The sequence below is a fragment of the Neopelma chrysocephalum genome, unplaced genomic scaffold, assembly GCF_003984885.1.
Source record: "Neopelma chrysocephalum unplaced genomic scaffold, ASM398488v2 Primary Assembly neopelma1_107, whole genome shotgun sequence".
In the NCBI taxonomy this organism is placed as follows: Eukaryota; Metazoa; Chordata; class Aves; order Passeriformes; family Pipridae; genus Neopelma; species Neopelma chrysocephalum.
In genome coordinates, this window is record NW_020897772.1 from 267,053 (window position 1) to 291,997 (window position 24,945).

Sequence of the window (24,945 nt, forward strand, 5' to 3'; positions counted from 1 at the left end):
AAAGCAACAATTCACCTGAACGTAGTTAAAATTAAATGTATCTGTGAACTAATTCTCCTCATGTAGTTTAGGAACTCTTATTTTAAAGTACCTAATGGGTTTGCAATGGTTAAAAAAACCATGCAAGTGCCCCCCTGAGGCAGGGAAACCTTTGCAATGTGCTTGTCTGCAGTCTTGCAGGGTTTCTGAATGATGGTGAAAACACCCAAATGTGGCTTTTGTGAAGCGTAGAAAAGAAAAAAGCTTGAGAAAAATCAGTGTTAGATGCAATTAAGAATAGGATATTACACGCTGAAGTTTAGCTTAAGCTCTTCTATATCACAATACTGTCGTGTTCTTCACCCTGGATTTAAGGGCTTTGATCTTATTTGTAGCTGGAATTGATGCCTCTGACTGTGCAGACAAACAGAAATAATCTTTTACTTGTTCTAAGAGTCTCTAAGTGACAGAAAGTCTCTAAATGAATGGAGAAGATAGAGATTAGACATAAGAACAAAACCTGAAGTAATATTCTTCTCTGTGTACCCCTTTCCAATTGCAACAAAATCAATTTACATGAGGAATGATCAGGAGTCAAGAATCAGATTTAATGGTGGATACAGAAGTCTTTCTTCACAAGAAATGGAACAGACAGTGTGACTCCTTAGAAGTGGTAACCTTAAGGATAACACTCTTTTGTCATCGCAATTATGGTGATGAGAGGAATACACATTTTTTAATTGATATTTAGAAAGAAAAAAATGTTGAGAGATGTATGTTCCTAAACAACATATCACTTCAAAGATACTCAAATCAAAGTTATGGCACAGAGAACTTTTCAAAATTTTTATTATATTGCATAAGGTAAGAACATTTTACAAATCTTAGTTACATTTTCAGCAACAGATACACTGATACTGAATTAAATACAGAGATGAAAAGACATCTCTGACAAAATATAAAAAGGTAGAAATACTTAAAACCAGGATGCCGAATATCAAGAATGCTTTACATGAACAATATCCATACCAGGGGTTTTTTTGAAAATGAAGTGTTTGTTGAATGTAAGGCTCCAAAATGCAAGGTGGGCAGCACAGTCAGCGCCATCAGTTCCCCTGCCTTGCACCATCCAGAGCCAGGCTTTGTATGAACTCCATGCTCTAAGGAGCACTAAAAACTGCCTTTCTACACAATAACATGGAAAAATAGTACTGTTCTAACAAGGGCTGAAGTGCAACAAGTGCTTCAAAGGAACTAAATCAGTCAGCTGAGGAATAAAGTACCGGGACATTTCGGGGAGAAGGAATATAGGAATGTTCAGGAAGTCTTAAACCGACTGAAAAAAAACTCATTTGGTAAAACAGTTTTCAAGCTTAGAGTGCTAACGAGAAAAATAATGACACAGTTTTCCCCTGCCAGTCTTAAAAAAAAAAAATCTGAAGGTTTTTTGTTTTGTTTTGCTGCTTTTAAAAGAAAATGAAGCTCAGATTCAAATCATTAACCCCCCTTCATATAAGTTCTTTAACACAAATGTAGCTGCCTACTGTTAGAACTGTGGCACAAATTAGTGCCAACTACTAGAAAAGAATGCTCATTTTAACTCTGTAGGCATAGTACTGTGTTTTGTATAATTCTACTGTATTAAAAAAAATACTTAAAACCCAGAAGCTTAAGTTATATAAACAATGCAGGTTAGGCCCCAAATCGAGATAAAAATTGGTTCTAGAAAATAAGACTTAAATACCCATCTCCATAAACTCTCTGCTGCTACTGGCAAGGAAGGTTAGCAGCTGAAAAAAAGGATTTTTATATTAGTTTTTATATATAAACATATATTAATTTCACTTTTGAAGTTAAAATCCCAGTCAGTTTGATACCTGTAAGTCCAGTGCCTTCAAAACACTCACTCTTGACGTATGAAGTCAAATCAAATCCCGTCTGTGCATTTTTTAAAAGATACTACTGTTCTGATTGCTAAAGATATATATATTTTTAATTTCTTTTCAAACAGAAGATACAAAAACTAGGGCTTACAACAATTACCATCATCATCAACATGCAGGAGTCAGTATTCCAACATAAAAAACCCACTAGATCTGCCTTTTAAAATATTATAAAAGCTACATAATTGTATGAATTGTATGAATCGAGGCTTTTTTGGCTAACAGAAAAAAAAAAGCATAATGTGCTTTTCAGATAGTCAAGTGTCCCACTGATAAAATAAGTCTGATGAAAGAGAAAGGCACTTCAGCAGGCTAATTAATCTTCAGATTTTATTTAATATGCAGTACTGGATGTAGTGTACTGCCTTTTCATCTGCACAGTGTTAGAGCAGCAGTGTTGGGAACCTGTGCCACTTTTGAACTAACCAAAAGAGTTTAGACTGGTGCCCCTTCATTTCATCCTCTTTGGTACAAATTACTGCATAAAACAAAGCAGACAACTAAACACTCCTCCATCCTGAACTATTTTTGGTGTGCCACCTCTAGCTCTGTGCTGGTTAATAATGTCCCTCAGCATCACATCATTTTTGCTGGCAGGTTGGTAACATACCAGACTTTTCTATTTTCAGTACTATAAGGATTTTTCCTGTTAATCAAATGGAATCTTTAAGTGATTCCCCCACCTTTTTTTTTTTTTTAATTCTCTAATATCTAGCATTTGGTAACAATCTGAAAAATACTGTCAGTCAGCTTATTCTAAGTCCCATATCCAGATTACTGTGCATACAGCTGCACACTATTCAGCCTGATTTAACTTACATCAAAGTACTGGCCTAAGCCACATGAGTTAATTAACAAAAACAAGTCTTGGCTATAACTCCACTAATCACCTTAGTAAAAACAGCTAAGATCTGGAAGCCATATATCCTTCTGCAAGAACCCCCTCAACATCATGCATCATAACCACGGTGGGGAGACTTTCCTGAAGTTTATTAACTGCTTTTCACCTTAAATATATGACCGAATTTGGTCCTCAGTGTTCTGTGTTTACCTGACACCTTGCACTTAAAACTGTATTTTACCTGAATATGGCTCTCCTTGTGCAAGAGCTGACAGCTCCAGAAGCGCCTTGGGAAGAACTGAGACGTAATTCTTGCAAACATTTGTGTCCTTCAAAAAATAATTTCAGTGATTCCTATAAATTTGTATGTTGAAATCATATACAGATATACAGAAAAGCATTAGTTTGACCACGAATACAAATTTCATTGTGATATTCTGTCTTTTCCACATTACACATACTGTCTGGTTATCCGTGGAATTAAAAATTTTAGAGCCCAGTGTAGTCAAACTCCTTTTTTTAATGATCTAAAACCAAAAAGAATTCTAGTTGCAGGTTCTTCCAGTGCATAAATTCCAACATGCAGCTGGAACGTGAAGACTCAAATAATACATTCTGTAAATTCTGAATATAAATCATAATTGTAAGAATTTTAGAGTTGGATTTCCAATCTTTTTTCTTTGATGACCAGATATCCTGGTGCAGAACAAGAACAATGGAGTGCCAAACTTCCTTCCTTTGAACTCGCAACTAAAGCCATTTACAGTAGTCCATATTTTTTAATGATACAAGGGAGTTTGAGAAATTTGGTCTTTTTCGTATATACAATGAAAAAATGCATTAAAAAAATCTGAAATTTCAAGTAAAGACATATGAATTTAATATTAACTCCTCAAAACTATTAGCTTGTCAAGGATTTTCTGTTATGTTCAACAGAATATATAACAGCCTCTTTTTGAAAAGGGAGCCACCAGAACCAATGCGAACAGGGCAATATTGAACCTCAAAAGTCACAGCAGCTTTCAGAAGAAATATGCATATATAAATTGATTCCTACTAATGTGTATTACAAAGCAAGGGATGAAAATATCAATATCTGGGGCTAGAGACTCATACACAAAATCCAATGAAACTGCATATAAAAAAAATAAAAGCATTGTGAAAATGCATTTGGCATAGGACAATTGAATTCCAGTTACCTAAAAAGAGAACCAAAAGCATGGTAATATGACAAGCCATCTTCACCTCTGAAGTAGATGAATTGTATAATTAAATCAGATTCTTTAGGCCAATTTATTTACACACTGTTTGCACACCTAACTCAAACTTATTTCACATTTTCATACTTGGAACTCAACAGGAACATTTCTTTCATGGAGCAACTATACACCAGAAACTGGATTGATGCACTGCTAGTACCATCCTAGTTACCTTCCATATTCTTCTAGAAACAAAGGCAGACCACTTGACAATCCCAACATAACAGACATATTCCACATTAACATTTCCTGAGTAAATATTCCCAGAAGCCCAGCTGCATAGGATACTCCCTAACTCTTGAGTGTACTACAGGGCAAACAACCAAGCACGTCACCCCAGAATTCACATAAAGGCATTGTATTTTCGGGTCTTGGTACAGAACTTTAACCAAGCTATAAGGGAAATATTCATAAAGCTTTCTTTAGGATGATTTATAATCAAACTGCCAAAGCCAAAATGCTGGAACTTATTTCATCAGGGAAACAGCTTCAAAGCCACAGAAATACATTCCGTATACTACATGAAGCACATTAAAAGATACATCTACTTTTCTGTTAGCCAAAGTTGAAATGATCACTTTGACAAGATGAACATTAAAAATAAAGAATATTCTGATGGCCTTTCCTTCCTCTATACATATCTTAGTTACAATTCATGCATTCATGACTTTTGGTAAATTTAACTCTGAGTCATAAATAGTATTTATATTGCATTATAGACCAAATTTTGCCATCTGCTCTCATGCTCATAACCCTCCCCCCCCAACTTTTAAAGCCTGTTTAACTCCTCTGCAAACCTAGACAAAAGCAGCTCAGGCTGGCAAAATGTAGGCACATAAACCTCCAGTGATCTTCCATGGTTCTGAACATAAAATAAAAAGCAATGCTGCCAAACTTTCCTGACAAAGAAACTATTTCAAAGGCATGGTTTGTCTAAACTTGCACACTTTTCCATCATGGACCAACCTCTCTCTTATAAATAAGCAGGGATTCAAGATTGTGGGGCACAGCTGGCCCAACAGCATGCAGATTTGAACTGGCAAAGAAGCCCAAACAAGACACTGGAATCAGCAGCAGCTGCAGCTCCAAATGCTACCAGAACCAGTCCTTTCCTGCTGGACGTGGACACCTCCCAGCAGGTTTCAGTCTTCGACCTCCACGGTTCATAACAAAGCAGATGGGCAACATCTCGGACAGCGGGGCCTGTGAACTGCAGCGGCCACAGAGCTTGTGCACTGCCCCCTTCTGCCACTGCTGGGTGGAATTTGCACATGGATGGGCACACAGGGAGGGCAGGAATGCCACAGAGCTCCGCTGGGAAATCCAGCAGAGCTCCTCTGCTGGTGTCGCGGGACCGACTGATGGAAGGTTTTACGTCATACAAAGAAGTAGTAACAGATCCCTAGAAAAGTTCACATATAAAATACTGTACAGATGGGTCACGTGGATTAGGAACAAGGCTGAGGAATGGCTTTAACTAGGCTACCAATGCATTAGCAACAAGTACAAAAAAATTAAAGCATGTGCCTACATTTCTCGCTGTGCATTCCCAGGGGTGTATCCAAGAATGACAGGCTGATTAAAACATGGGCCTTCTCCACACTGCCAGTAAAATTAGGAAATGCAAAATTTTAGTGGTAGCATTTCCTTGTTTTCAATTCACGTTGAATATCAAATCGCCCACTTGAAGTTTAGTAACTCAATCTGTACATTACAAAAATGAAACTTTTCTTGATACTAGAAAACAACATTTTCCTTGTAAACCCAACACTGCAGAATTACAGAAGCAGCCAAGAGGTCAACAACTAGCAGGGAGAGCAACACCACAAAGCACATTGTGTTTTAATTTATAGGAATAAGCGGCCTCTCCTCTCTTTTCTTCCAGATATTGGTTTTGCTATCTCTTTTTGTGAGAGGTGGTCTATCCCTTTTTTTAGCAGAAAGGATACCAGATTCATGACTTCCTGACACAGATTTTTTTCTTAGACCTTCCTCATCATGCTGTTCCAAGATTGGCCCATTCCCTCCTTCCATAATGTGCCTCACAGCCTGGTCCTCTGGAGTGCAAACAGTGGTCCCGCTTTCACTGCTACTCAGATCCAGATCTTCCAAGTAAAGGATCTTGGAATGTGGCATACTTTTAATGAAAGTTTTCTCTCTCTCCAGTTTCCTGCTAGGATGATGCTCATTCATGTCCACACCAGAGTCCAGACTGGTATCATTACTCTCTGTTTTTCTGCCTTTTTTCAGATCTATGAAAGAATGCCTCACTTGAGCTATTGGCTTTCCGTCCAAGGACACAAACCACGCTCGAGGGTGAGGAGATGGTTTTCCTTTGGAGAGTTCCAGCAACGTTTGTTCTGAAATGCCTTGGAGTTCAGATGAAAACGGAGTCATTACAACAGCTTCATTCAATGTCCCGGGAACAGAGACAGACTCCAGCAAGCTGTTGGTATAGCGGCTCCAGTTGGAGGTTTGGGAAGGCAGGCCCTCCTCCCCGTCCAGAGCACTGCTCTCATCCCTGCAGGCAGCAGGCTGGGGGTGGGAGTGCCCTGGCATTTTCGGCAGGGTCTGCATGTAACTGTCCCGGTCCATGGGCTCCATCATGGGGCCATACACCAGTTGCCCTTTCCTTGGCAAAGTGGCTGATTTAGCAGGATGCAGTTGTTCCGGGGAGTGGAAAAGGTCAGAGGGCTGAAGAATAGCAATAGGTTGATTGTAAAGATGCATGAGATGTTCAGGGATATGGGAAAGCCCATACATCTCCTCTTTCACTGAAAGGTACCTGTTTGGGTCTGGAATGTCCCTGGGAGCCTGGGAAATAGTACTGTTACTGAGCTTCGGCTGCTGTAAATGCCTCACTCCAGCACTAGGCTCCAGTGAATGGGCTGAACTTCTGGACTGGCCAGTCTGACAGGGTGACTGGTAAGAAGCATCCTCGGTGTAGATTTTAAAGTTGTCCCGTGATTTTCCATCTTCTGTGTCTATGGACATCCTCCTTGGAGGGCTGTACGAGGAAATCTTCGGTGTGTACAGCTGTGAGTTATCCTCCAACTTTAAAGAGCCTTTGACAGCGTTGATGTGATTTATGTGAGTTGTTGATGTTGTCTGGTCTCTTTTGATGACCTCCAGCTTAGTCGTATTTTTTTCCTTCTTTTGTGTCCGATGACATTTATCCCTATGCAAAAGAGATGCAAAGTGACCACAGAGCACACTAGGAAATACGAGACTGTTGACTAACAAAGCTGAAGATTGGATTTTGGTTAAGTTATGGTGTAACGTGACATCACAAACTTAAAATAAAGTTCTGTAATAATAGGAATTTTTGAAGAAATATTAGGCTACACATTATTGCCAAGGAAACAAGTCTCAACTTCAAAAGACTATTTTATCAACCTTAAATTTCCTTCTTGACGAGCTTACTAGAGCTTCTCTTTTTGCTTACCTGCAGTAACAAAGAAGAACAGCAAAAAATCCAATGATGATGACAACAGTACCTCCCAGTATGGCCGTAAGGAACACTGTGTGATAGGCTGTTATGTCCTTGGAAACTGCACTAATAATGGATTCTAGATCGTCAAACAAAACCAAACGAGAATTAGATCTCAAAAACAAGTAATTCCACTTGATGGGCAGAGTGATTTTGAGTTCCATTGCTGCTATGCTCATCCTTCCCTTTTCACCTTGCTATTTCAGCAAACTAGAAAATATACAGTGGTTACAATATAATGCATCTTCAAAAGTTCATCTCAAGTAGTAAAGCCTTACCATGACATCTACTTGATTCCAGTCAGATGACATTTGTATTATTTGTCCAAACTGACTTAGAAAAATGGTCTTTTTTAATGATGTCTAATGATGTCTTATGTTTAAAATTAGACATACTATTTCTCTGATAGATCTCTTCATGCTAATTTGCAACACATGCCACAAGTCTACATAAAATGGGCCTGTTTTACCCAAGACTCATGTTCTTGTTGTATCTCCTCCTGTCCTACATGACCCTCAGCAGCAAGGGATGCTCATTTTTAGATTTCCCTGGTCACAGCTCCCTTGCTGGCAGTTGTCTCAGTACCTCTGGTTCCAGGCAGTGGAGCTGCTATCCAGTAGCCCAGGTGCTGAGCAGTGTATGTCCACACCAACTGACCATCTGCTTCCTTCACCATTCCCAGCCCGCGGTTCACCCAAGCGCCTGCAACAACAAGGACAAAATAATGCACGTGCCAGGCAGAATTCTCTTATCCCTCAAACCATCAGCCATTAAGCTATTACCAAAAATACACAAGAAAAATAGAAACTTCTGACCCAGACACTATTTATTCCACACCTTTATCTAAACATGCAAACGTTCTCCGCTCATTTTTGTTGCAAATATCCCTCTGTGGCCGTTTACTCTGAAACAAAGCATCAACATTACTTACCAAAGGTAAGCTTAATATAATTCTTTTTCTGTTAATAAACGTTTTTCATAGATATGCACACAGATGATTTGAGAAATGAGCTTAATATGAGCTTAAGCATGTATGAAGGTCAAGACTAAAAAGTGAAGGAGCAGGTAGCTGAAGTATATGAACACTGGCTAGCAGAATTTAGTGGGAAACCACTTTAATCTGATAAACTACAATGTTTGTCTTGAATGTTTCTCTCCTCCTCCCTGCCCCAAGGCAATAACAGTTCAGTTATCCCAAGGAAGGGCTATTGTTAGGACACAGATTCCACACCATCTGTTTGGACACTCAAAGGACAGGTATTATGGTATGCCAGCTTCTACAATTAATAAAGCATCCCTTAGAAGACACAGAATTATATTTAACTCACTTGAACACATTTACTGTGGGCCATCTGTGAAATTCTAATGACACGAAACAATCTCATATAAACGACCTTATATTTCTAACAAATACAAATACAGAGAGGGAGAGAGAACCACCAGCTTTTTTAAAAGAACAATAACCACAGCATCAAAACTATAAGCTGGAGCTTATATGAATTTCAATTCCATTTTCTTCCAGGACCCTTCTTTTCAGCAAAGCAGAAAAGTAAATATCTCCCAACCAGGATGTAAAGATGAGAGCTGACACCTGCCACAGATGCACACACACACAGGGACACACAGAGAAAATATCACCTGGCAGTAAAACATGCAGCCTTCTCCTGCTGCTGGTGATGGCTGGTAGAGGGGAAGAGCAGCAGCACTTCCAAAGCCCTGGAAGTGCTGGTTTCTCAGCTACCTGACAAACCTCCTGTCCAGAGTTGGGAGAAAGACAAGCTGGAAAAGTCTTCCATCCCTAACTCTCTTACAGAGAGATAGATCCTCAAATTCTCTGTCCTGCCTACTCTAGGGCAAGTGGACACTACCCTGCAGAACTATTGTTTTGCAAATACAGACAGTGGGCTACTTACAGGCAGATAAAAACCAGCATAAAACACCACATACAGAAGGCAAAAAAATTTTCTAGGTCTCCAGAAGTTCTATCTTGATTGAACAAACCTATAAGTAGTTATACAATCTTTGCTGTCCTCTTCAGTAAATTACATCTCCCCTCAATATACTGTGTAGAAAATACTAGGAAAACAAAGGAAAACATTGAAATGTGACTTATGAGTAAGCTCATTTTCTCTTGATTTACTGCCATTCAAACAGGAGGATATAATTCTCAATTTAATGTTGCAATACAAGCTTTCTGGTTTTGTGTCATTTTATTAAAACCCACAAAGTACTTTTAGCACTAATGCAGCAAAATATTTAGAGAGAAGGAAGCCACATTCAGTATCCACCAATAAATTCTGCATTCACAGCAGCTGGAATATAATTACCATTTTCCAGGAACAGTCTCAGCACTACTACACTTGGAGTAACCCCAGGGAACACTGCTTCTGTCTTCTTCCTGGTGCATATGGATCAGCCCACACCACACACAGACACATTCCCTTCCCCCTACCAATACTGACACAAGAGCTCTGATTGCCATCACCACACATCACCCAAAGACTTCAGGGTTTAAAAGTGTGTCAGTGTCCTGCTGGGGACGTCCCACATGCCACAGCTTGGATGCCAGAGCCTCATTATTCCGTGCAGCAGGAGCTCTGCCTTCAGCTCAGATGGGGGCCTACTGCTACTTATGGATGCTCTGGAATGCTTGCTGGAAAGCTGAGCTGTTCAGAGTCTCCAGAACCTTCATTTGTCATTTTGCACGTGTCAAATCAAAAGGTAAAACTTAAATAAACGTATTTAGGTATAAAAAATTCCAGAACGGTGAATACAATTGCAAATTTTCACTGTAGAGAGGAGGAAATGGAAGAAAATGTGGAAGTTAAGAGTTATGTCCCAGCAGTTTCTCTCCCTTTTTTCACAGTCCTCCTTGTGCTCTGCTCAGCAAGCAGCAGTGAAGGCTCCATGTGAACACTACCCCTCGGTGAGCATCGATTAGAAATGGTTTACCTTTATGGAACCTCTGTCAGAGGAGGAAAAAGCCAACTAGTTTTATTTTTATGGCTCAGCATCCCTGCTCTTGCCCTACCCCAGGGCCAACATACCTAAGTAGGGATGCTGAGTGGGCCCCTCAACACCACATACACACTTTGCACTAGTTTATACTCTAACCCAACCCTGTGCCGAGTTGGCCCAGTTGGTCCAGTTCTGTCAACTTTTTATTTTGATAACATTGTTGACTTAGCTTTGTTTAGTAAGTTAAAACAACTCTGCATAGGTACAGATGGGCACAGGAGCTGGCAAAAGTGGCTGTGGCAGTAAGAAATTATAACCCCTTGTGCTATTTTATCACATCAGACTAAAACCCTTTCTTTGATGAAAAATGCCATCTCGTACCATCAGTTGCCCCTCTGAAGCCTCCCAAGTGTTCAGACAGAGTTAATCTTCTATGCCAAAACTTATCCTACTTACTCTTTCCCCACAAGACAGCCTAGACAATTTTTTATTAGCATGCTCTTAATTCAAATTCAGCCAAAGAACTAAAGGTTAGTTGTTCCTCATTAGGATGATCCATTTCTTTCTTGAACATGTAAACAACACTTGGTTGCATTTGGTGTCCTCTCCTGTCCTTCCAACAGCTGAACAAAAACTTTTTGCCCTAATAAGGAGCAGACACACCTCTTCACTCACTTGCATTTTTCAAGGCCAAGTGTGATGGCAAGTTTAAGGTGCAATGTAATCAGGACACTAATGCACACACACCTAACACAGGACACCCAAAAGGGTTAAGTGTACACAGCTCATTATTCACTCTTGATTAAAATTAGACCTGAAGGGATGACAAAAGGTTTAGAATGACTAATCCCCAGCCTCCTCTTTGCATGCACACTGCAAGAACTATGTTGTTCCCTTTGATAACTCCTATTTCCCCTTCATTTCACTTTCTCAATTGCTTTTGTTAACTGAAGGAACATCTATTCCAGTTCTAACGTCAAAGGAGCTTCAGAGCTACGCTCTAGAAAACAAAGCATCCAAACCTTCAATTCTGACTTGTTTGCTTTTAAGAAGGCATTCACAAAATTACCAGGCTTAAAATTTAATGTCACCTAAAATGTATGTTCCGTGAATACTTAGACTCCCATGCAAATAAAAATCCAGTGTACTAAACATTTGGGCAACGGGAATGCTAGTGAATTTTACCAAAGTTTTTTTAACTAATGAAAGCAGGGAAATACTTCTGAACAATTCAAGCTAGTCCATTTAAAAAACCCCCAAAAACTGAACCCCTAATAAAACTTGTTGACCACCACTTCATATCTTATTGCTATCGCTGTTCCCTGACCCACAGTGTCATGTGCCCAAAAACAAAGGCATGTGCTAAAAGGCAGAATAACAACTCGGCTCACTTACCAGTTTTCATATCAAATGTCCATGCATGTACAGCATCTCCTGGTTTTACAGTAGTTGTGGGGAGAGGAAGTGTAATCTGAATGGGACCGTTTACTTTCAGTTCTTTCCCAGTCAAAAGAACATTGACACATATGGCAGCAAGAGGAGTTAATTCCATGCTTTTAAAACCTGAAAGTGAGAAAAAGCTTGTCTGTAATTCTCCAATTACAGCTTATTTTAAAAATAATATTTAGGATTAAGAATCTATCCTCGTTGTAACTAAACTCAAGTCCTCCTCCACATCCAGCTATGCAGTCAGCTGTCACCAACTCAGTCAATTAAACAACAACTTTTCCTTCCTTTTGGACTTTTAAAATCTTATGATTAAAATAAAACCCAGTCATTACCAACCTAATGCTGTAAGAGAAACAGACTTGTGACATGGAGGTTCAATACTGACTGTAGAACTAATGATGAAGAAAAACACGGTTTGGGAGTGGGCAGAAGAAGGGTTTTTCCCCTCAGATAATCAGATTACAAACTAGCTACCCTATGTGAAACATAGATAAGACAAGAATTTTTGTACAGTTGCAATGTACATAACATTGAATCAAACTGAAGACTTTCCTGTAAGGATTAACTTTCCAGAGTGGCAGTTATAATTAACTGAATCATGAGGCTTGTCAAAGCACTCAAAAGGAAATGTTTCATATACAAAGCTTCACAATGCAGTCCGAAAGCTTGTTTTCCTTTCACCAGTTTGCAAATACTTCAGAATGCACAATATGACAAGATGGTGAAAGAAGCTGAAAGAGAATTAGTAAGTAGCAGAATAATGTTAAATCCAGGCAAGCTGTTGGAAGCTGGTTGTGAGAGAACTCCTGGCACATCAGATATCAATTAGCTTCCACCTGCCCTAAAAGGAAGCCTATTCTTTTAGGAGCATATGAATAATTTAAAACACATGCCAGACAGATTGAAAGGGAAACTCAAAGAGGAGAAACACTGCTTATTCTCTTGTGCTTCTTTCCTTCTGCTTTCCATTTGAAGAGGTAAAATATAGATGAGAGATTTTAAAATATGCACGTCAAAATATCGGTATATATGATGAATTTAATTCAGTTAATATTAAAGGAGAGAGCATGCCAGATTCAAACAAGCCATGTAGTGGCCTTCTCATGCACTGCAATGAATTTAAGAGCCTCATCGCTTCAGATCTGCTGGGAATAGAAAGAAAAGAACAAAAGAAAGATGGAACTGCACACAGTACAACCTAACAGAGATTACTGTGTTTAGGCAAATTGGAAAACTATCTGACAGAATGACAAATACTAAAAAATCTGCTGGTATAACAGCAGAGTGTTATGACTCATGAAACCACTTACTGCTTCTCCAGTGATAAAATAAAAGAGTGATATTGCTTACTCACCTGATGTATTTATAGCTTACTCCTAAGGAACAAAGCTTTGTGATACAATACAATGGAAGCAGGTTCAGGACCTTTTAAATTAAGCAGATGTTTTTCTGAAACACTGATATGCATTGCAATTCGAAGATTTCTTCTTTCAACAAAATTCTTAAACGACATATTTGCATACCTGATTTATTTAGAAGAATTCCTGTTGTATAGAGAAAGCTGTCCACTTTCAAAAATTGCTCTGGCACTGTCAGATAGGCTGTAACATTTGTAATATGGTGATTTGTTGGAAGCTTTATTAAAAATTTTGGAAATTGAACACTTGGCTGAGATTTGGCATCTGTAAAAGAGTAACATTTTATCTTAGCCACTGTAAAACACACCAACAGTGTTTTTATTACCCTTCAGAAATCCACTTAGCATAACAACCTGTTTTCACCCATTTTCTCCATGATTTGTGCATTTCTAGTCTAGCACTTGTCACAGCCTCACATAGAAATCCATAATTAACTGAAAATCTGGCTCACAGTAGACAGGTATTATATGAGAATATGAACATGCCTAATTTTTGTCAATGTGTGTACAGATGGTTATCACAAAGTGTTTAATTAGAGTCTTCATACACTAAACTTACCAGACAGTTTTCCAGTAATTAAGACAGTATCTTCAAACAGCCATATATTAGCTTGATTTTGTGGGAATAATGAAAGTGTCACGGACGAGTATACTGTGGAAAATGATAATATCTGTTACAGTGTGCAACCAAAAAAAAACAATCCTCTAAGACCTCTGATTCTGAAGGAATATTGAACAGAGCAATTAAAAAAAAACAGAGAGCATATGAAGACTGAATAAATAAATTACTCCTGTTGTCCAGAGCAGGAATTTTAGTGTTTAGGCAGGAAGAATTCTGTTGAATGTTTGCTGTCTTATGCCTTCTATGGAGGCTATAATTCTTAAAAGTCTATTTCTTTAAAAAAAAAGAATCATGTGCCTTTTTTTAAGAGTATGCAATAGTTAAAAGGAAAACTTGTGAGGAAACACTTCCGAAAGAGAGCTGTAACAACAGGTTATACCTGTTATACAGGACACAAAGCAATGAGTAATTCCTGGATTGCCAAATCAACAGGATTTTTGTCTAAACACACTACCAGCTCTTTGCTAAGTCTAGGCATAGAATTTCTCAGAATTCACTCTGTATCACAACATAACATACTCAGAGCTAAAAAAGGGCTATTTTCTATCTTCCATTAATAAGAATTTTGACAAGGCTAACAGATCCTTCACCCTTAGATGTGCACTGACATGCACTGCCTCCCTTGACTGACTTCACTCCCCGTTGAGCTGACAGCAACTAGCCAGACAGCTTAGTGGAGAAATTTAATTACAGGCAGATCGAGTTTAATAATAGGACTGTAAGACGCTTACGCACTTGGCATCCTCGCAGTCTTCCAAGGCAGAGGTGTCAGCATGTAGCCATCCTTGTAGGAGACAATGGTCAGGCTTAATCCCAGTTTGTAGGGCACTTTTATTAACACTGCTCCATTGTTCCCAGTGAGAGTAGAGTTTGTCTTCGTGTAGTTCACAAACACTTCCACCACCGCTTGTCGCAGGTACTGGTGACTGATGATGTCATTTACTTGGACTTTTAGGGTAAAAACAGATCCTGTGAACAAAAAGAGAAGACAGGAGGTCATAGTACGTCATAACTAAGGATCTGATTTAAATTTGTAAAGAAGTCCCAAAGTTCTTGTCTTTGCTATTCATCTCTGGCCAAAATCAGGGATAAGCTTGCAATTATAGACCACGGGGAAGAAGGAACCAAAAAGCCTGAATGTGGGGCACAAAAGTGTCAAAAAGTGTTTATCAAACTCAGCAAATATAATACTTAACCAACTAAACAAAAAAAACCCAACCCAAAACCCCAAACCAACCAAAAAAAACTCTTCCCCTTTTTGTTTAAGCTTGAACAATGCACCTGTGACAGTGTGAGATTTAATGGGCTCTGCAATATCACACTGATAACACAGATGGTCTTGTTACCCAACCCTTGGCTCGGGTCACACATTTAAAGAGGCACCTTGAGTTTCTAAAAACAGGAACCCAATGAATACAGGCAGTGGGACAACACTTTTGTATTTACGTGTGTAAAATTATTATACAGTAACAGAATGCATCCAGACTGTTTTAATCTACCTTCTCCCACCAGACTTACACTGGGCTAGTTTTCACCTTCCTGTATTGCACCTTCTAAACAGTATTTGTCTACTGCTAATATTAAGGGATCTGCTATTCCATACAATAGCCAGTGTCCTGCAGAGATCATAATGACAGTGACTGAGCAGTGTGTTGACAGCAATAAATCCACTCGAACAACCGTGTCAAGGTTGTTTCTCTCCCACTTTGATTGTAAATAAACTATTAGGGAGCCTTTTCACAGACAGCAGGTACATGGAAAGGGACAGAATTCCACATTATTTCCAGGTAGGAATTAAGTTGGTATTATTATAAATGAAAATCTCTATGGACCACTGTTAAAAGTATTTGAAAAAAAACATGGATTTTCCAGTATTTTGGTTACAGACATGCCACTATTCAATACCACTGCACTACTTTATACCCTGATATTTTCAAATACATTCATTACGAATACGCATTTCTATTTGGGTCAAATGTCAGGCTAAGTTACTGGAACTTATCTACCTAAAATCATAGTTCCATTTCATTTTGTTACCTCCACTATAATTGAGATTGACACTGCACCAAGAGATTACTACCACTGACCTTGATTTAAATGAATAGGCCTTGAGAAGCCGAGTGCAATCCATCAAAAAACCCCACTACGCGGTGAAGACACCCAAGTTAGGCCCCTCTGAAATAAGTATTTCTTTAGGTCTATTGTATGCATGGGGCACCCCATATATTAATGCAAAAAATGGCCTGCAGACAACAAAAGCTGCACTGGCCTCAATTTACTATTTATCACATACACAGCAAAACCTTACCAGCTGTGCCAGATTGATTCTCTACAGTGTTACATAAAAATCTACATTTCCTTGTGCAAATTAATATATACTTTCAGAAAAAGGAAAAAGATCTCAGTGGTACTCAAATGTATCTGACAGAAAATGCACAATAATCTTAGAACAATGTCATCTGACTTATTTTTCCTTATGCATGATATTTCAAGAATAAAATTGCTTTAAATTGCTGTACTAGAGGGGTTTCCAACCACATAATGATTGGAAGAAAAATTTATGTCATGTCAGCAAATTATGGTTTCTAAACAGCTCTTCCAGGCATCGATCCAATTACACACATACTTGCATCATTCCAGTGGTTTCCAAAACTTGAAAAACAGGTCCTTTGCCCTTGGCCAATGACTAGTTAAAAGGCTACTGAAGAGGCAAAACAGGCTGTGTACAATATTTTTATCCAGTAATCACTTGGAAGCCAGGAGTATCTCATGAAATGGTATTTAAAAAATAAGAAATTCAAGCTCACGCCAGTAGGAACCAATACCAGAAATGCCTGTTATGAACTAGTATTTTAACAGCTGGGATCAAGTCAGGAGAAAAAGAGCCTGATCATAAATCATAAAAAAGTTTTGCCTTAAGACATAGAAAAATTAAAACCTAGTATGTATTCAGAAAGATATTTTCTCTCAAATAATTTCTTACTTTTAATGTATATTTCCCATTTCCCGCTAACAGAAAGCCCAACAGAAGAAAACAGGGATGAGGCCAATCGCCACAGTTCTCTTCCAGCTGTCAGTAAATTCAAAGCTTGTTTTGTGCACAAATATTTCTTCCTCTCATCTCCTTCAGTTACAGCCATATATAAAACCCCACTTTCTTCGAGCCTTTGGGTTGAAAAAAAACAGACTGTAAAACTGCCAAAAGCTGTACTGTTTTCATTAGCGAATGAAACAGTGAATGACAAACATCACTGGCTGCTTTTAGCCACACTCAACTTTGATTACTTCCTTCTCCTGTGGGTATAGGAATTGCCACAGCTTTTCCCAGAAGGAATGCTGTGTCTGGAAGGCTGTTGGGAAGCTGCAGATGTGTGGCTGTAAATGCAGACTGAAATCCCGGGGTGTCACTGAGACACAGCTCTGCAGGGAAGGCTCTGGAGGAGTCCCTGCCCGGGTGTGACTGTCACAGGAAGGCAGCAGCTCCTCGAGTGCAAAACGCTCACTTCACACCCAGTAATATTCAGACACAGATTAAAGGAGACTCAATCCCCGGCTCTTGGTGCTTTCGGCCTTATCTTTTGTGCTAACACAAGAGCCTTCCTGACAAGATGATGGCTGGGAGTTGTGTCCTCCCTGCAAGTAACACAGATGAGCAAATCATTTGGATTTTCTAGTATCAACCAGAATATACTCTGCCAGGAAGTCACTCGAAATTCATGTGCAATAATTTTGGAAAGAGGTTTTTTTTTTAATTGAATCTTTCCATTCCTCAGCAGGAACAGCACAGAAGACACGAGCACACACTATGCCTCCATCCAAATGCTTGGGAAATTATAGGTTAAAAATCCCAGTTAAAAAAAAGTCAGAATCCAGTAATAACAACAACTTCCCACTGGCACAGCCACGCTCACTATTGTTCTGTATAAAATGGAGTGTACCAAAGTATCCCAGAGAGTATCCCATCAGTAGCTGCAGCCTAGGAAAAAACAGAACAACCATGAGGTCCTAAGAGATCAGACTGTGTGTGCAGTGCTGGTCCTACAGCCCTGACCTGTGTCTTTCCAAACCTGATATCCCTTGACCAGCTCTCTCCTCAAACAGACCCCCTCACACACCTTTGTATGCATTCAACATGCAAATTTATCACACATTTAATGGCACTGAGTTATTACCAAGGCCATATTAACACTCGTGACATCTGATTTGCAAAGATCTTAATTTGCAAGTCCTTAAGTCTCAGATATGACAGTGACTGCCATTGGATATTTTAATCACACTAAAATATACCCAAAAAAACATTTCAGTTGCAAAAAAAACCAAACTGCAGGTTATCTGTTTAACAAAACCAAAGCTGAAAACTTCAACAACAGATGAAACTTGTGCTTTTTTTTCCTGGTCACTAACATGTGCCAAACACAAGTGGGTCAGCTGTACTTCAGTATTAAACAGATTTGACAGAACTCCCACAATTAGAAGAAAGAACTCAGTCTTTGCTAATTTGATTTGTGCTGCCTCAGAGGAAGGAGATTCCTCTCCTGGCAGGTCCCCTGAAAATGCCAGCTCCTACAGCATTTACAACCTTTGCTGAGAACATCCACACAACTGCAGCAGTTACAAAGAGAAACAAGGCCTTCTACCACATTTAGCTACTTCAGGAACACCCTGGTCATTGAAATGACACCTCGTTTCTTTGAGCAACACCACGGAATACCTGGAATTTGGCTTCATATCCCAGAATTAAGCCAAAGAACTGCTTGGAACTGTAAGTTGGGTACAAACGTAAAGGCACGAAAAATCTCTATTATACACCGTGTAATTTGTTCTTAATTCTTCCTTGCAGATAAGTGTGTCATCTGGTTACCATTTATGTGAGATTTAATTAGCACAGCCAAGGCCAATACAGGCACCAATACATTTCAAACTACACGTGTCATTAACTGTGAGACACGGCAGTGAACACACACAGGGCAATGCCTGGAACAATTCCTACACATCCTGCAACCCAGTCCTAAATCCCTTTTCCTATTTATCTCCCAGGCCCTATATCCAAAGGGGTTCTACACCTTGAAGGAGGCAGTTCCTCTTCTCAAACACACAATTAAGCAATTATCTTATGGATTGAATAGTAACTACAATTAAATAATTCATTCATTCCTTCCTTCGGAGGAGATTCCTCTCACCCTTGCCTAGAGGTGTTTAAACCCCCGCCAGAAAAAGCAATTCCAGGAATTTCATGGAAACTGCCTACCAGGCTCCCCACTAACCAGGCAGAGAAAATGTGGGCTGTGCAATTTGCTCGGTCTCAGCTTCCTGAGCAATCCTTTTTCCATCTTTTACATTCACAGAACACCACATTTTTTGGCTTAACACAATTAGGGGTGTAAAATGTGCACCGATCCGTAAAGAAGTCATAAGAATATCAGGTTTTACTACAGATGCAGCACTGCAATGGATATCGCCATGGGGGGTGGAAATCAATGAAACATATACACAACACAGTCAACATGCATCTGGCTTTAGTAAAAAAAAAAAAGGCCATGTAAAAGCAATCCATCCTCCTGCCCACAGAAACCAATCATTATTAATTCTCAAATTCTTAAAATTCCCTTAAAACTGCAGCAGCGCCAGTGACAAACTACAAAAGCATATCTAGAAAAATTAAAAGCCTGTTACACCTTTAAAGCTCATTAAAAAATCCACATCTGTGATGTTGTGAAGGTGATTTAATGCTGGCCCAAGCCCTCCCCTCCACAGCACACCCTCAGTCTGCAGTTACCTTTGTTCTTTATTAATGCCCACAGCACTGACACAGGGCGGGTTTTCCTGCCTTGCCTAGTGCATTAACATGCCCTAATAGGTGACCCCTAAACTCCAATAACTATTTTATGGCTGTGCTGTGACAGATATTGTCAGATAGCAGGGTGAGCCCTCTGACCAGTTTTCAATTATGCCTCTCGTAGCTATCAAATAACCTGCAAATCTAATTAATAACCCCACAGCCAAGTGCAGTCATGATTTGTTACCTATCACTGTCATACTCCAGGCAGTCATTTATACACCAAAATACAGATGGGCACATACTGTATATGTATAAAGACCTTTCTAACTCTACACAAACAATTCTATCTCTCCAACTGAAAACAATATCTCATTTAAAAACTAATTATGTGATTTCTTATAAAGATGTCTATATGCTATGTATATGCTGTTCCTCTAATTTAAAATATTAGCAGAAAATAAATAGCAGAAAAAATATTTTTTTTCTATTCAATGCCACAGGAATACTACTAAAATAAAAAAATCCACCACAAATGTTTTGCCCTGTGAATTTTTGTCTTTCCTAGTTAGTTTTAAGTACAATCTACCTATTTTATTTTCAACAACCTACGACTGAATTGAGAAACAAAGAACCTTACACTGTTCACAAAAGGTCTGGGGAAATTCAGGAAATATCTAACCAGCTGTAAAAATCAATTTCTCGGGAAAAGAGAACCGTAGATTCAGATAAGAACAACACACGCTTGGGATATAAACATAATATAAATATAATCATTTCACCTGGCTGAAAAAAGAAAACACTTCAAAGTTAACAACTAGTTGACACAGTTTCATTCTCACACTCGGCAGAAGGTTGAATTTGCACTAACCCTCTGCAGAATAACTCTGGGAGACAAAACATTCCAGCCAGGAAAGCAACTCTAACCCCAAAGTGACTGGTTAGTCACAGGGGTGCATAAGGACAGACCCAATGGCAATAATAGCTAAAAATTGCCCTTGATTAGGTTGACCTTTGGGCAAAATGCTGTAATTTTAAAGCAAGTACAAGCTGCTCCTTGAAATGCACTTTGGAGAGAAGATATTGATGTTTTACTGCCACATGTCAGGGGTGCTGGTCAATGGCGTTCGACTGCAGAGACTTACAGAAAACTGCTTTTAGACAGTGCAAAGGTATTGGAAAAAATATTAAATATTAAATAAACCAGAGCCCAGAGCTAATCAAGCATTTGCTGCATTTCTATATGAACTGCCAACCCACACAACCTACACAGAACAGTTCTGTAGCTCTGCACTCCCTTAAATATACATCTTAACGTTGGATTTTGCATTACAATGTTTTAAAAGAAGAGCTTTGGCCAAAATTTTTTGCAGTGACACAGAACACATCACCAATTTCCAGGGACAAAGCAGCACAACAGGGTCTGGGAAAGTAGGACACCACAGTATTCCCAACTGCCCTATTTCTGGTCCAATTTCCACGGAAGCCATCAACAAAATCTCAATTATGAAGGAGCTAAGGCTGCGTCCTGGGGGGACAAGCAGTGCCTTTTACACAGAGAAAGGCTGTTACAGTATTTTGCAGGAGACAGTTTAACCCCATGTAGTCAGATCCAGGTGTCTCCAGCAAGCGGGCACTTCACAGTCAAGAAAAACTGTAACAGATTAAAATTAGACAAAATTTGAACACACTGTTACTTACACCAGGGATTTGTCACCCATCAGGCTACTCTGATGAGCTTTTGCTGGAAAAAAAAGCAATTATATTCTAACTCTGTGAGGTTTTCAAACTTTTTTTTTGTTATATTCACTTCAAATAAAGCATTATTTGACATAGAGAGAAAACACTTCCTTACTTCACTACCATATGCTGTAATGGGCACATACAGACCACAGTCCTCAAGCACCTGTACGTGGGTAAGAAAAAAAAAATAGGAAATTATTTCCTAGAAGCTCGTTCCTGGGATGACGAGTCCCTGTCATATTTTAGCCTATGAGGTCACTGATCACAAAGAAAGATCAGTACTTTTCTAAAGATGAGGTTTGTGGTTATTTTTTTTGGAAGCCTTCAAATAAAAAGAGTGATAAATGTGTTACATGAAATTAAATGCATTGAATCAAACCCTTCAGGATGAGCACTTTAAAGGGACACTTCTAATCCAGCAGAGTGAAAAACTGCAGGGGATTGCTTCTAGCAAATTAGCACACGATCCAGAGGAAATTCAAAGTTCTAAGTAAATTAGTAGGTCAAAGACTAATTATTGATTTCATTCAAAACAGACCCAAAATCCAGTTTCATGTTATAATAAAACTGTATCAGACAGTGTGGAGAAGCTGACCATCTACTGACATACTGGAGCAAGTGTTAATTTATTTTACAGATAAGAACAAGGCTGCTTTCCCTTTTAAAAGGGACTTTGGTAGTAAGGAGAAATAAATTAAGACAGAATAAAACCCAGCACACAAAAGAAACTGTTTTTCTCTGTCATACCTTGTAGGATTTTTCCCAGCAAAAGTATTTATAGACTTGGCACCATTTCTTTACATAGAATTAACACTGAATTTTTACTGATGCTTTTACAAAAAAAACCCAAAACAAACAACAAAAAAACCCCAACGTTGCTAATTGAATTTCTTTGCTTAGAACAATTTCGTTTCACTCCAGCAGAAGAATTGTTTTCTTTCACTTAAACAGAATAATTATTTTCCTTTTACACCAACATATTTCAGGGGGTTACATTTTGTGTGTGTGTGTGTGTGTGCATATATAAACACAAATCTTAAGCAAATAACAAAAGGAACAGGTTGTTCACTTTTTAAAGAGGGAGGTAAAGGAAATGACAAAAAAAAATCTTAATAGAAATCTTGTCCTCAAATCTTAGTTGAGAAATATTAACTTATGTCTCATTAGTACTTAGGCACTGAAATAATTTCCAAAGTATTCATCAGTCATTATGTCAGTGTAAATCAATAAACTGCTCTCCCCACAACTTTTGGAATCAGTTCCTCCCAATCCAGAAGTCACTTAAAAGAAAGACTAAATTTAATCAGGACTAAGTATGGCCAACATTTAACACTGGCAAACCTGAGCTTTCACATTTCCATGTGATATTTGCCCAGTGTGAGCTAATTCTTCAGAGGCAAAGATTTCAGACACTCCCAGTACTTTCTAACAGACACTGCACTGCATCCCACCTGTCTCATTCCATGACACACTTGTACAGGTACAGTAGCACTACCTTGAGTTCACATTAAAAAAAAAATAAAAAAATTAACCACATTTCAAAAAAATGCAAATTTTTAATGTTGTCGATTATTTTACTGGATTTAGATTATTTATTATTTATGACTTGGATGGCCTCAGAGTTCAAAATCTGTACTAGTGCACAGGCAAATCAACATTTCAGCTTTTCCAGTCTGAAGATGTGTTGTATACAGGAACGGACTGATTTAATGAGTTATTTCAATAAATAAATGAAAACAACCCTCTTCCACGACCAACAGCTGTGCCCTGCCATTAAAAGTGGTTACACTTCCAACCAAGATCTCAGACCACATGCATAAAGAAACTGAGTAAGCACAATAATCATGCCACAAATGCTGACAGGAACCAAATATCGATGAAAGTAGGGTCCTGAAAAAATCCATAAAATAAACCAGATCATTACAGGCTGTATCAGTCATTATTACTGCTGCATAATCAATAAACACCTTTCCAGAAGGATCATGCTTGTAAGAACTACACAAGAATGTCAGCAGGCTAATCCATGAAGCTGCTAACGACTCACTCACCTATCCAGTGGGAACACACCCCCAAAACCACTTCCAAGTAAGATGTATTAAATAGAAAGGAAATGGGAATTCTCCTTTAAGGAACTTTTAAGGGCTACTGAAGCAAGAGCTATGAAATTCAGACATGAAAGCAGCTGTGAAGGTTAGATGGGATTTTTTTTTGTCTTGTATTCCATATATGTGTCATGAAAAAAAAATCATCTGGAACATTTTTAAGTGCATAACATGGACCTGCTGTAAGGGACTCATTTAGTAAGTAGCTTTTTCACCATTACATGCCTTTTTCATTCCACTGACATGTTAAAATCAGACTGTTTCACACCCCCCCCAGACAGAACTCGCAGGATACAATAAACCTCTGAGAATTACAATTACCATAGCAACTTTGCATTTCTATTTGTTGCTCTGCTGTTGAATCAGCCAACCTGGTTCTCAGCACTGTGGTTACTGTGGAAGATTGAAGCTGAAATTCATCTTCCTGGGGCAAAAGAGATAGGCAGCAGACAAGATGAAATGCTGCTTCACTTCTTTAAATGTTATTTAAATATCATTCTCTGCAATTCTAGATAAGTGGGATGAATTATCAGTTATCACATGACAAAAAAAATCTTATATAAAACTTATTTCAAATTAAGATAAATTTGCAAGTGGAAGATTTAAATGAGCAAGTAAATACTACTAAGAGCTCCTGAGGCCTAGAAAATAGAACAGCTTTTCCCAGGCATTTCAGAGGCCATTACAAGATTATTTTTTTCATTTCAGTTTACTCCGCTGGCTAATGCTAAACCTGTAATGCTGCTCTTTCATTTTGCTAAATGACTACCAGTATCATTTTACCTTGCATCAGAGTCAAGGGCATGAAAAAGAAAGAATATTAAAAATTCACACTTTGTTACAGAATACTGGGGAAAAAAGTACAGAAGGGGAAAACTAAAATCTGCATAATTCTCTCTTTTAAATATGCTATTTTAAATACCCACACTACATCACACACCCTCAAGAAAAATGGGCAAGTGCCTATTAAGGCAACTTTACAATTAAACCTTCATTATTTAAATAGAAAAAATAAATCATTCAGCATCATCTCCTGGACAAAACGAGACCATTTCTTACAGAGAATTTCTAATGATTTGTCAAATCATCCCTTTAATGGTCAATATACTCAGACAGGAAGAATATTCCAGTATCCTTGTACCATGAATCATCTTTTTGTGTTGTTTTTTTTGTCCTAATGGGTTAGGCATAGGATTTGTCTTGCGGAATTCTAAGTGGTGGTTAGTGAGAGGAATTAGCTGAAAAAAAAAAAAAAGCTGTGCAATTTCAAACATCTCCTTAATTTGGCAAAAAAAGATCACAGGAAAAAAAAAGCAATACCCTGTTAAAATATGACATTTAATGCTGTGAAACCCTAACACAGATA

General features: G+C 38.5%; 1 protein-coding gene across 1 annotated transcript; it reads right to left on the reverse strand.

Annotated features, from left to right (window-relative positions):
- Window positions 1–810: 810 nt before the first annotated feature.
- On the reverse strand, window positions 811–14,968 carry FAM171B (family with sequence similarity 171 member B). Its single transcript, XM_027696487.1, is given in 8 exon segments — window positions 811–7,200; window positions 7,468–7,591; window positions 8,098–8,214; window positions 11,866–12,033; window positions 13,443–13,601; window positions 13,896–13,988; window positions 14,694–14,946; window positions 14,948–14,968. Coding segments are annotated over 8 exon segments (2,271 nt in total). The 3' UTR covers window positions 811–5,864.
- Window positions 14,969–24,945: the final 9,977 nt, after the last annotated feature.